The sequence below is a fragment of the Salvelinus alpinus genome, chromosome 2 (genome assembly GCF_045679555.1).
Source record: "Salvelinus alpinus chromosome 2, SLU_Salpinus.1, whole genome shotgun sequence".
Lineage (NCBI taxonomy): Eukaryota > Metazoa > Chordata > Actinopteri > Salmoniformes > Salmonidae > Salvelinus > Salvelinus alpinus.
This window is the reverse complement of record NC_092087.1, coordinates 110311367-110324168: the sequence shown is the minus strand read 5'-3', so window position 1 is coordinate 110324168 and position 12802 is coordinate 110311367. Positions and strand designations below refer to the sequence as shown.

Sequence of the window (12802 nt, the reverse complement as noted above, 5' to 3'; positions counted from 1 at the left end):
TGACAGAGGAAATCAACCTGCTTGCTCCTTTTTGTTTTGTCAACTTTTCGATGGGGATGTTATGTTTGATACCGGAGGTACGAGGCCTTGAAAGCATTAAACTTCAAAGCAGTGTGCTGATGCCTGTATCACTTTATCAGCAGCACGTCATCAATGACGTCTGAAGATTCATTTCGTCGAACAACCACCTGATTGGTTTGGTATTGGGCTTGTTCGACACTGCTGGCGACTGCCAACTGACTGATCTACAAATTACCTTACATCATAAATAACTACTCATTACTATTGAAGCAGTGTGTCACTTTATCAGCATTGATCAATGACTTCTGAAGGTTAATTTTCTCCCATCATTCTGTTTGTCTCTGATCTTTTGATCTGCAAACACGTTTAGGTTTTGTTAGGTTGGTTCTAAATGGTCTCGGTGCTGGTTGGCTACGCTGGTTAGGCTAATAGCTAGTTGGCTAAATAGCTAACGTTAGCTGGTTGGCTACGCTGGTTAGGCTAATAGCTAGTTGGCTAAATAGCTAACGTTAGCTGGTTGGCTACGCTGGTTAGGCTAATAGCTAGTTGGCTAAATAGCTAACGTTAGCTGGTTGGCTACGCTGGTTAGGCTAATAGCTAGTTGGCTAAATAGCTAACGTTAGCTGGTTGGCTACGCTGGTTAGGCTAATAGCTAGTTGGCTAAATAGCTAACGTTAGCTGGTTGGCTACGCTGGTTAGGCTAATAGCTAGTTGGCTAAATAGCTAACGCTAGCTGGTTGGCTACGCTGGTTAGGCTAATAGCTAGTTGGCTAAATAGCTAACGTTAGCTGGTTGGCTACGCTGATTAGGCTAATAGCTAGTTGGCTAAATAGCTAACGTTAGCTGGCAGGCTAAGTTAACTGCATATAGCTAATGTTAGCTGGCAGGCTAAGTTAACTGCATATAGCTAATGTTAGCTGGCTGGCTAAGATAACTGCGTAAAGCTAACGTTAGCTGGCTGGCTAAGATAACTGCATATGGCTAACGTTAGCTGGTTAAGATAACTGCCTGTAGCTAATGTTAGCTGGCTGGCGTCGTAGATAACTGCATATAGCTAATGTTAGCTGGCTTGCTAAGATAACTGCATATAGCTAACATTAGCTGGCTGGCTAAGATAACTGCATATAGCTAATGTTAGCTGGCTGGCTAAGATAACTGCATATAGCTAACATTAGCTGGCTGGCTAAGATAACTGCATATAGCTAACGTTAGCTGGCTGGCTAAGATAACTGCATATAGCTTATGTTAGCTGGCTGGCTAAGATAACTGCATATAGCTTATGTTAGCTGTCTGGCTAAGATAACTGCATATAGCTAACATTCATTTGATATTTGGTTAGATGGCGTTATGTATTTACAAAACTGTGGTTTACTTTAATCAGTCAAGTCATGAGTGTTATACATTTATACATTTTATACATTTTAAGTTATTTCTGTTGTAGTATACATCATAGGGAATAGAGTTTGAAAACAGCAGGTCTTTATATTATTATAAAATTATATCATTTTTTTTATATATCATCTTCCCATTAATAACCTCAATGACAATTAACTTGTGGGCGGTGGTGGTGATGACGTCCTATTCGATGACGTCGTCCATCGGGATTCCCCCAAAAAGAAGATGCTCTGGATTGATCACTGGAGTCAGATGTGAAGGAGGAGGTTGATCATCAGGAGTCAGATGTGAAGGAGGTTGATCATCAGGAGTCAGATGTGAAGGAGGAGGTTGATCATCAGGAGTCAGATGTGAAGGAGGAGGTTGATCATCAGGAGTCAGACGTGAAGGAGGAGGTTGATCATCAGGAGTCAGATGTGAAGGAGGTTGACCATCAGGAGTCAGATGTGAAAGAGGAGGTTGATCATCAGGAGTCAGATGTGAAGGAGGAGGTTGATCATCAGGAGTCAGATGTGAAGGAGGAGGTTGATCATCAGGAGTCAGATGTGAAGGAGGAGGTTGATCATCAGTGAACCTCTAGGATTGTGGCTGGGCTGGCGTTTCCACTTCCAGCTTGGTCATGTATTTTGATACATTGAATGTTGATATTGTGAATCTATGTTATATATTTGTACCTCCTGTTTCATGAAGTGATGTCACTAAGTATTGCCCCTATTTATACAATGCATTCGGAAAGCATTCAGACCCCTTCACTTTTTCCACATTTTGTTACATTACAGCCTTATTCTAAAATTGATTCAATAATTTTTCCCCCTCATCAATCTACACAATACCCAATAATGACATCACAATACCCCATAAGACATCACATTGCCCCATAATGACATCACAATACCCCATAATGACAAAGCAAAAACAGCTACATAAATGAAAAAAATAGATTTTCTTTAAAAAACAAGGACATTTCTAAGTGACCCCAAACTTTTGAATGGTAGTGTACATCTACATGATGTATTGTTACACCATGTAGGAGCAGTCTAGACCTAGTCTGTTCATTATATACATCTACATGATCAATTGTTACACCATGTAGGAGCAGTATAGACCTAGTCTGTTCATTATATACATCTACATGATCTATTGTTACACCACATTGGAGCAGTATAGACCTAGTCTGTTCATTATATACATCTACATGATGTATTGTTACACCATGAAGGAGCAGTATAGACCTAGTCTGTTCATTATATACATCTACATGGTGTATTGTTACACCATGTAGGAGCAGTATAGACCTAGTCTGTTCATTATATACATCTACATGATGTATTGTTACACCATGTAGGAGCAGTATAGACCTAGTCTGTTCATTATATACATCTACATGATCTATTGTTACACCACATTGGAGCAGTATAGACCTAGTCTGTTCATTATATACATCTACATGATGTATTGTTACACCATGTAGGAGCAGTATAGACCTAGTCTGTTCATAATATACATCTACATGATGTATTGTTACACCATGTAGGAGCAGTATAGACCTAGTCTGTTCATTATATACATCTACATGATGTATTGTTACACCATGTAGGAGCAGTATAGACCTACAGTAGCTATCTGCTAATTTAGATGTAATATAACTTAATGAAACTGCCTTAAATATGCTGTGGTAAACATTTTTTATTCGCACTAATCAATCAACACATTCCTGTCTTTGTATGTCTCAATATAATAGTATCATTTAATTAAATCCATTTAAAATGATCTTTGTCTGAAAATAAAATTTGATCCTCAACTGCGTTTCCCCTCCAGTCAGCAGACCGCGATGTGCGTCTTTCAGGCGACGCTGCCAGCGTGACGTATAATCTAGTGGACGGTTCTTCATAAACAGCTCGTCAACCACCTCCGTAGCTTGCTTGCCAACACAGCCGAAAGATTCAAGCTATTTATACGCTTTCGGTGTATATTAGCTACTGTGTTTTCGACACACTTAGGTCGTATCTACTTGTTAACCTAATTAATTTAATATTACGTTATTTTGTATTAGTCAGCTATAGTAGCTGGCTGGTTAAGTTAGCATTAGCCTAGTCGCTAATGATAGCTAGCTAGCTAACATCCCCGAACATGAGCTCCCTAAACTACTCCCCTCTCGTTAAAGAAGAGGCGGTCTACTGGACCGGGAAAGAAGCTCTGGAGCTGAACATTGTCGTTAAAGAGGAGAAGGAAGAAGAGGATGTGACAGTAAAACAAGAAGTAGAGGGTGAGGCTGTTACAGTGAAAGAAGAAGAGAAAGACGTTTCAGTGAAAGAAGAGGAAGAGGAGTTCAGAGTGAAAGAGGAGGAGGATGTTACAGTAAAAGAAGAAGAGAAAGACGTCACAGTGAAAGAAGAGGAAGACGCGTTCAGAGTGAAAGAGGAGGAGGATGTTACAGTGAAAGAAGAGGAGGAAGTTTTTGGAGTGAAGAAGGAAGGAGAGATTACTGTCACATTGAAAGATGAAGAGGAGGAGATAGGAGATCTGATTAACACCAGTAAGTACCACCTTAAATGTGTTTTTTACTTTGGATATTCGGAGTTGGCTCGTCAATACCTCTTCAACGGAGGGCCCAGGATGATGACTGATATGTCTAGAATCAGACGACGTAGAGAGCAAGCTACCCCTTGTTTTCTCCGTTCCGTTTCCAAAAAGTGACTTAACATATATATTTGAGAAGGGTCTTTCTGCTGACCGCAGACTGGGGGGCACGGCATGTAGTGATGTTTTACTACACACCGTGCCCCCCAATAGTGCCATGCGAGATTTGGGTTGGCTACAACAAAGATTATGGATATACTGACAAGATGTCTCGCCGCCCAAACAAGGGGAGTCGTTGCCCACAAAGCGGCACTGCGGGTTGTCTAGCTCCCGCCTATCCTTTCTTTGGATTGGTGGATTCATCTTATTATTGTAATCTATTGTTTATATTCAATGAGGGTTGTTGTCGTCAACCGCCTGTATTCAATGGAGAGAGATGCTAAGCTACTAGCATGAATATGCACCGCCTGTATTCAATAGAGAGAGATGCTAAGCTACTAGCATGAATATGCACAGCCTGTATTCAATGGAGAGAGATGCTAAGCTACTGGCATGAATATGCACCGCCTGTATTAAATGGAGAGAGATGCTAAGCTACTAGCATGAATATGCACCGCCTGTATTCAATGGAGAGAGATGCTAAGCTACTAGCATGAATATGCATAGCGATCTGGAGACAACTCCTATAGTGTTTTTATCAAAGTTGTCAGTATGTCACGTGTCCACATAACTTAAGCATTACGAAACTTCTGTTGGATCAAGTAAACCTCACGTAGCAAACAAGCCATTCATTTTGTTGTTGACCAAATTCGACACTTTCCACATTGGGTTGATAATTGTTTCTACTTGGATACAACCTACTGTAACCTACTGGCATGACCTAGAGAGTTACAACCTACTGTAGCCTACTGGCATGACCTAGAGAGATACAACCTACTGTAGCCTACTGGCATGACCTAGAGAGATACAACCTACTGTAGCCTACTGGCATGACCTAGAGAGATACAACCTACAGTAACTGGACTCTGTACACAGCCCATCTGTAAATAGCCCATCCAATTGCCTACCTCATCCCCATGTTTTTATTTACTTTTTTTGCTCACACCAGTATTTCTACTTGCACATCATTTGCACATCTATCACTCCAGTGTTAATATGCTAAATTGTAATTCCTTTGCTACTATGGCCTATTTATTGCCTTACCTCTGTACTCCATTTGCACACACTGTATATAGATTTTTCTATTGTGTTATTGACTGTACTTTTGTTTATTCCACGTGTAACTCTGTTATTTTTGTCGCACTGCTTTACTTTATCTTGGCCAGGTCACAGTTGTAAATGAGCCTACCTGGTTAAATAAAGGTTAAGAAAAAAAAAAATATTAATTGTTCATGACGTCCTCCAGTGATTTTAACTTTTCCCGTTGAAAAGTGATATATAAATACAGTAAAGTATAAACACACTAAAGGGAAACAAATAAATGTTTTGAGCAAAATTGTGTTTTTTTTAGACAACTGCAAACTAGAAGGAGTGATGTCATAGTAGGGCCTTCAAGGAGTTGATGGGAAGTCGTGATGTCATCCAATAGGAGACTGATCTTCATGTGAATATTCATTATTCTTTTTTAAATCCTTCCTGTTCTGTCAAGTTGGTTGTTGATCATTGCTAGAAAGCCATTTTCAAGTCTTTCCATAGATTTTAAAGACGATTTAAGTCCAAACTGTAACTAGGCCACTCAGGAACATTCAATGTCATCTTGGTAAGCTCCTCCAGTGTCGATTTGGCCTTGTGGTTTAGGTTATTGTCCTGTTAGGACAGTTTTTTGTATTCAGATCTCTGAAATGCTTCGTAACATTTAATGTCTCCTTATATAACGCTGGGAAAACAGTTTTCATGGGCACAGAAATTCCAAATCATTTCAGAGTTTGCAAAATCCAATGGTTCTAACACGAGAGCCACCTTAACACCTTAACTTTATTGACAACCCCCAAATGGATACTGTCATTAACGCAGTTCTTCAATAATTACACATAATTCTTAATACTGTAGCTGTTTAGTTAGTCACATGTTCAACTATCATCAGCTGATCCAGGAAATCATTTTCTGAACGACAGTCAAATGACAAACATCACCACATGCAACAACAACCAAAGTGCTTCTTCATTCATTACTCTGGTAAAGACAGTTATGCCGTGCTCCACGTTGGATCCAACATCCCTAACAAATTGGTGTTTATAATGTTATTGTCTGCTTGATTTACAGTAGGGTCTCGTTAGTCTGTTTGCACACAGAGATACTTAGCTCATAATGTGTAGAGAACTGTTCCTTGATGGATCGGCTATTGTACAACACACAGAGCTATTTTCCTTTATTCAGGACATTTAGAATGACAACACATTACAGAGTAGCCTAGTGGGATTATTCACCAAATTATCTGGTTATGAAATGTCATGACAAAGCCATTTTAGTTTCCATGTTTCACTTGAAATATTAAATGATTTATAGTCCTAGGTCTATGTTGTTGTTAGGTGAAGTTATGGGTCCTACAGTAGGTCTATGTTATTGTTTGGTGAAGTTATGGGTCCTACAGTAGGTCTATGTTATTGTTAGGTGAAGTTATGGGTCCTACAGTAGGTCTATGTTGTTAGGTGAAGTTATGGGTCCTACAGTAGGTCTATGTTATTGTTTGGTGAAGTTATGGGTCCTACAGTAGGTCTATGTTGTTGTTAAGTGAAGTTATGGATCCTACAGTAGGTCTATGTTGTTAGGTGAAGTTATGGGTCCTACAGTAGGTCTATGTTGTTGTTATGGGTCCTACAGTAGGTCTATGTTATTGTTAGGTGAAGTTATGGGTTCTACAGTAGGTCTATGTTGTTGTTAGGTGAAGTTATGGGTCCTACAGTAGGTCTATGTTATTGTTAGGTGAAGTTATGTGCCAATTTGTTAAACACTTAGTATACAAACCCTTATTGTCCAGCTGATGGCATAGCTAGCCAAAGATAATTTTACTGGTTGAAGTATTTTATAACTATAAAGCAGTTGATTTTTTTCGACAATAACACAAACATTTTAAGCAGGTGATTCAAGCGAGCCTTACAATTTATAATCCAATAGTAATGTGAAATACACTCATAACCTGTAAATTGAGGCTATATTTGCTTTAGCCAATGAGAACTCCTCTGAGTTTTCCCCCACGGTGGTGAATTAGTGAATAGACACCAGAGCTTAATGTGAGTTTCCTTCAGTAGCACTCCTGATCTTGTGCTGTAATATTCAGAATACATTGTGGAAAATCTAAAATCTTCGCTCACCATTTTTGCTTCAGGCAAATATACTACATCCATAACTAGCGGTTTCCTCATTAGCAGATATACTACATCCATAACTAGTAGTTTCCTCATTACCAGATATACTACATCCATAACTAGTGGTTTCCTCATTACCAGATACACTACATCCATAACTAGTGGTTTCCTCATTACCAGATATACTACATCCATAACTAGTGGTTTCCTCATTAGCAGATATACTACATCCATAACTAGTGGGTTCCTCATTACCAGATATACTACATCCATAACTAGTGGTTTCCTCATTAGCAGATATACTACATCCATAACTAGTGGGTTCCTCATTACCAGATATACTACATCCATAACTAGTTGTTTCCTCATTAGCAGGGAGGTGTTTCTGCAATCAAATTGTGTGTGCATCGCCCTCGTGCTGCAATTTTAGCAAACACAAAGGGGCCTTTTTTGGAGATCAAAGGTCGTCTGCCACACGGCTTAGGTTTGACTGTCTTAAGACAATTGTAAAATAATTTAACAGACCTCTGGACATCACCTTTTACCTCAAATAAACAGTGGATTTCTGCTGTTGTGGCCCTTTAATCAAATCAAGTTTATTTTATATAGCCCTTCGTACATCAGCTAATATCTCGAAGTGCTGTACAGAAACCCAGCCTAAAACCCCAAACAGCAAGCAATGCAGGTGTAGAAGCACGGTGGCTAGGAAAAACTCCCTAGAAAGGCCAAAACCTAGGAAGAAACCTAGAGAGGAACCAGGTTATGAGGGGTGGCCAGTCCTCTTCTGGCTGTGCCGAGATTATAACAGAACATGGCCAAGATGTTCAAAATGTTCATAAATAACAAGCATGGTCAAATAATAATCAGGAATAAATGTCAGTTGGCTTTTCATAGCCGATCATTAAGAGTTGAAAACAGCAGGTCTGGGAAAGGTAGAGGTTCCATAACCGCAGGCAGAACAGTTGAAACTGGCACGGCCAGGTGGACTGGTGCAAGGAGTCATCATGCCCGGTAGTCCTAACGCATGGTCCTAGGGCTCAGGTCCTCCGAGAGAAAGAAAGAGAGAAGGAGAGAATTAGAGAGAGCATACTTAAATTCACACAGGACACTGGATAAGACAGGAGAAGTACTCCAGATATAACCAACTGACCCTAGCCCCCCGACACATAAACTACTACAGCATAAATACTGGAGGCTGAGACAGGAGGGGTCAGGAGACACTGTGGCCCCATCCGATGATACCCCCGGACAGGGCCAAACAGGAAGGATATAACCCCACCCACTTTGCCAAAGCACAGCCCCCGCACCACTAGAGGGATATCTTCAACCACCAACTTACAATCCTGAGACAAGGCCGAGTATAGCCCACAAAGATCTCCACCACAGCACAAACCAAGGGGGGGCAGGATGATCACGTCAGTAACTCGACCCACTCAAGTGACGCACCCCTCCTAGGGACGGCATGAAAGAGCACCAGTAAGCCAGTGACTCAGCCCCTGTAATAGGGTTAGAGGCAGAGAATCCCAGTGGAGAGAGGGGAACCGGCCAGGCAGAGACAGTAAGGGCGGTTCGTTGCTCCAGAGCCTTTCCGTTAACCGTCTGACTTTGTTGTTCACACAGGAGAGAGATGTGACTATCGTGGAATCTCTGGGGAGCCTCAACAGCCTATTGATGCTGACAAGGCAGAGAAGAGTCTCTCCAGATCAGAACTCCTCAAGAAACACCAGCAGAGACCCACAGGGAAGAAATCTCACTGCTGCTCTGACTGTGGGAAATGTTGCAAATCTTCATCAGAACTTAAAATACACCAGAGAACACACACAGGAGAGAAACCTTATATCTGTGATCAATGTGGGAAGAGGTTTACTACATCTAACCATCTGACTGTGCACCAGAGAACACACACAGGAGAGAAACCATATAGCTGTGATCAATGTGGGAAGAGTTTTGCTAAATCTAGCCATCTGACTGCACACCAGAGAACACACACAGGAGAGAAACCATATAGCTGTGATCAATGTGGGAAGAGTTTTGCTAAATCTTGCCATCTGACTACACACCAGAGAACACACACAGGAGAGAAACCATGTAGCTGTAACCAATGTAGAAAGAGTTTTTCTTCTTTTAGCTATCTAACTATACACCATAGAACACACACAGGAGAGAAACCTTATAGCTGTGATCAATGTGGGAAGAGTTTTTCTTCTTCTTGCTATCTAACTATACACCATAGAACACACACAGGAGAGAAACCTTATAGCTGTGATCAATGTAGAAAGAGTTTTTCTTCTTCTAGCCATCTAACTATACACCATAGAACACACACAGGAGAGAAACCATATAGCTGTAATCAATGTGGGAAGAGTTTTTCTTCTTCTAGCTATATAACTATACACCATAGAACACACACAGGAGAGAAACCTTATAGCTGTGATCAATGTGGGAAGAGTTTTTCTTCTTCTTGCTATCTAACTACACACCATAGAACACACACAGGAGAAAAACCATATAACTGTGATCAATGTGGGAAGAGTTTTACTTGGCCAAAAAGCCTGAATATACACAAGCGGACACACACAGGGGAAGAGATACTCTGATAAAAGATCTCTGATTAAACATCAAATACATGAAGGAGTTGTTTCATGATATCAATTAAATAATGTCACAATGTAGAATGTTTTAACATTGTAGAAGGAGTATTTTAATGATGTCACAATGTAGAATGTTTTAACATTGTAGTAAGAGTATTTTAATGATGTCACAATGTAGAATGTTTTAACATTGTAGAAGGAGTATTTTAATGTCACAATGTAGAAGCCTAAACATTTGTACCCTGTTCTAAAAAAGTGACTAACACAAAAAGAGCTGTGTTACATTTCCCACGTTGGTGACCCACTTGAATCAAAATGCAACACTTCAAAATGTAGCGATCTGTTTTCTACAAATTGTCCTCTAACCAGGGATGTACACATTACTCCCAGATTCCGTGTTTTTTTTTAGCTGTTAGTTTTAACAGGACGTGCAACCTCATCTCCCTCCTCTTGGCACAATTGATTTCAACATGATATCGATGAGTGATGACAAATAAGTGTTGCGTTCCTTTGTTTAGCGACCTCTACATTTAAATGCATCACTCCAAAATGTAGCTGACTGTTTTCTGCAGGTTGTCCTCTAACCAGTGAGGTAAAATATATCTCCCATTTCCATGTGTTTTTTTTAGTTGTGTTAGTTTCAACATCAGGTACAACCTGATTTCCCCCCTAATCGATATCAGTGATTTATTGCTACTTGTTAAAACAACAGCGTTTTTGGTGCTTGTGTCCATGAGTTTTCGGATTCTATAAAGAGAATTTTGAGAGAAAAAAAGAATACTATTGTGTATTATTATATAGAAATATTTTTTTATGTTTTGAGGTTGGACTTTAGCACGTCTAGCTCGTAGGACGCACTGATTGGTGTCACCTCGTTAGTCAGTATGTGTTACACCTGTGCTGGCTTGTCCATCTCGTTAGTGGGAAGGTGTTTCACCTGAGCTGGTCCAGTTTCTATTTAAGAGTGTCTGGCCCAGTGCTCCAGTTGTCTTGATAGATGTGGAGAGTCAACACCTTTAGTTGCTCCACCTTTTTGGTTTGCTTCCTGTCTTTAAGTTTGTCGTGGGTTTTTCTTTTGTTTGCCTCTTCTTGGGCAGATTTAGTGGGTCTCATGGTGGTTGTCTTTTAGGTCCCAGTTGTTGTTACTAGTCAATTTTCAGTGGACACCCCCATAGTGTCTTTCAGAACCCCTCCTAAAAAACAAGCTAATATTTTGGGTTGGGTTGGATATATTAACATTTTAATCAATGGCATTTCCTTAAAATGTTCATTATTCTTCTGTTTGTGTACTAAATATTTGATTATTTTCATTGTCTTTTATTTGTTTTTTTCCTGTTCCTGTTGCATCCATCCATCCATATCTGAAATGTGCTGTATAAATAAAGCTTGATTTGATTTCAACAACAACATGTTATTTTTATTTCACCTTTATTTAAACAGGTGGCCATGATGTCATAATGATAGTTTAACCAGGTGACCATGATGTCATAATGATAGTTTAACCAGGTGACCATGATGTCATAATGATAGTTTAACCAGGTCGGCCAGTTGAGAACAAGTTCTCATTTACAACTGCGACCTGGCCAAGATAAAGCAAAGCAGTGTGACAAAAAAAACAACACAGAGTTACACATAAACAAACGTACAGTCAGTAACACAAAATATATATATACAGTGTGTGTAAATGGAGTATGGAGGTAAGGCAATAAATAGGACCATAGTGGCGAAATAACTACAATCTAGCAATTAAATAGATCAAACAGATCAATCCCATTTTCCAGCCTGCTGAAGGGCTCTAGGTGGTGGACACCACCCCCGGCTCTACCAGGGTCTTGAGGTGGTCTCCCACAGCTCTGCTGGTGGAGTGGTAAACACCACCCCCGGCTCTACCGGGGTCTTGAGGTGGCCTCCCACAGCTCTGCTGGTGGAGTGGTAAACACCACCCCCGGCTCTACCGGGGGCTTGAGGTGGTCTCCCACAGCTCTGCTGGTGGAGTGGTAAACACCACCCCCGGCTCTACCGGGGGCTTGAGGTGGTCTCCCACAGCTCTGCTGGTGGAGTGGTAAACACCACCCCCGGCTCTACCAGGGGCTTGAGGTGGTCTCCCACAGCTCTGCTTATGTCATGTTCTGTGGCCTTGCCGTTCCATTTCATGACTGCCCCTGCAACACAGAAAGAAACACATTTAGTCATATTATATAAAACACTCAAAGTAATGGATATGATTCATCTATGGCCTCAGTTACACCTGGCACCTAAATGTAACTTCTGTCATCTGATCACTCCAAGCTGCATTAGGTTCAGATCTACCAGGATGGGCCTTTGACGCAGTCAGGCCACCGAATATGCATAAGCAATGTAAAGAGATGTGGGGAAAAGTACATTTTACACACATTACCTTCATAAATCAAATGTTATAGGTCACAGGCAGATGTTATTGTAGTGAAATGCTAGACAAGACAAGTAGGCACACAATGGATTATGGTCATTGTAGTTAATTCATTTTTATGAGCTAAACTATGTAGAATATTGGCCTGTTGGAAACTACAACTCCCTACTACATCACACAGTTCAGTCTGGATCTGATTTATCTCTAGAGAAACTACAACTCCCTACTACATCACACAGTTCAGTCTGGATCTGATTTATCTCTAGAGAAACTACAACTCCCTACTACATCACACAGTTCAGTCTGGATCTGATTTATCTCTAGAGAAACTACAACTCCCTAATACATCTCTAGACTAGTTCCAGACACACCCTCTGGGCAGACAGGCCAAAGGCGCTTGCTTGCCCCAATTCAGGGAACCGTTGATGTACTTCAGAGGAACTGTGTCTAGAGTGATTTCCTGTTGTTTTGACACCTCACTGTAAAACTAGAATAACTAGCTGTTGCTACAGAACGAGACG

General features: G+C 40.6%; 2 protein-coding genes across 2 annotated transcripts in view; both read left to right on the top strand.

The window, feature by feature from the left end:
- LOC139548974 (zinc finger protein 180-like) overlaps window positions 1-11556 on the top strand; it is a 155079-nt gene extending 143523 nt beyond the window's left edge. Inside the window, exon 2 of the mRNA XM_071358981.1 lies at window positions 8922-11556. Within this exon, the coding sequence (XP_071215082.1) occupies window positions 8922-9898 (977 nt within the window). The 3' untranslated portion in view covers window positions 9899-11556. The remainder of the gene's footprint in view (window positions 1-8921) is intronic.
- LOC139552258 (gelsolin-related protein of 125 kDa-like) lies at window positions 3218-6977 on the top strand. Its single transcript, XM_071363806.1, has 2 exons — window positions 3218-3947; window positions 6974-6977. Exons 1-2 carry the CDS (start codon window positions 3547-3549, stop codon window positions 6975-6977), a joined length of 405 nt encoding a protein of 134 aa, XP_071219907.1. The 5' UTR covers window positions 3218-3546.
- Window positions 11557-12802: the final 1246 nt, after the last annotated feature.

Excerpts from the sequence above, each read along its gene's own strand:
- LOC139552258 (XM_071363806.1), top strand. The coding sequence starts at position 3,547 with ATGAGCTCCCTAAACTACTCCCCTCTCGTTAAAGAAGAGGCGGTCTAC.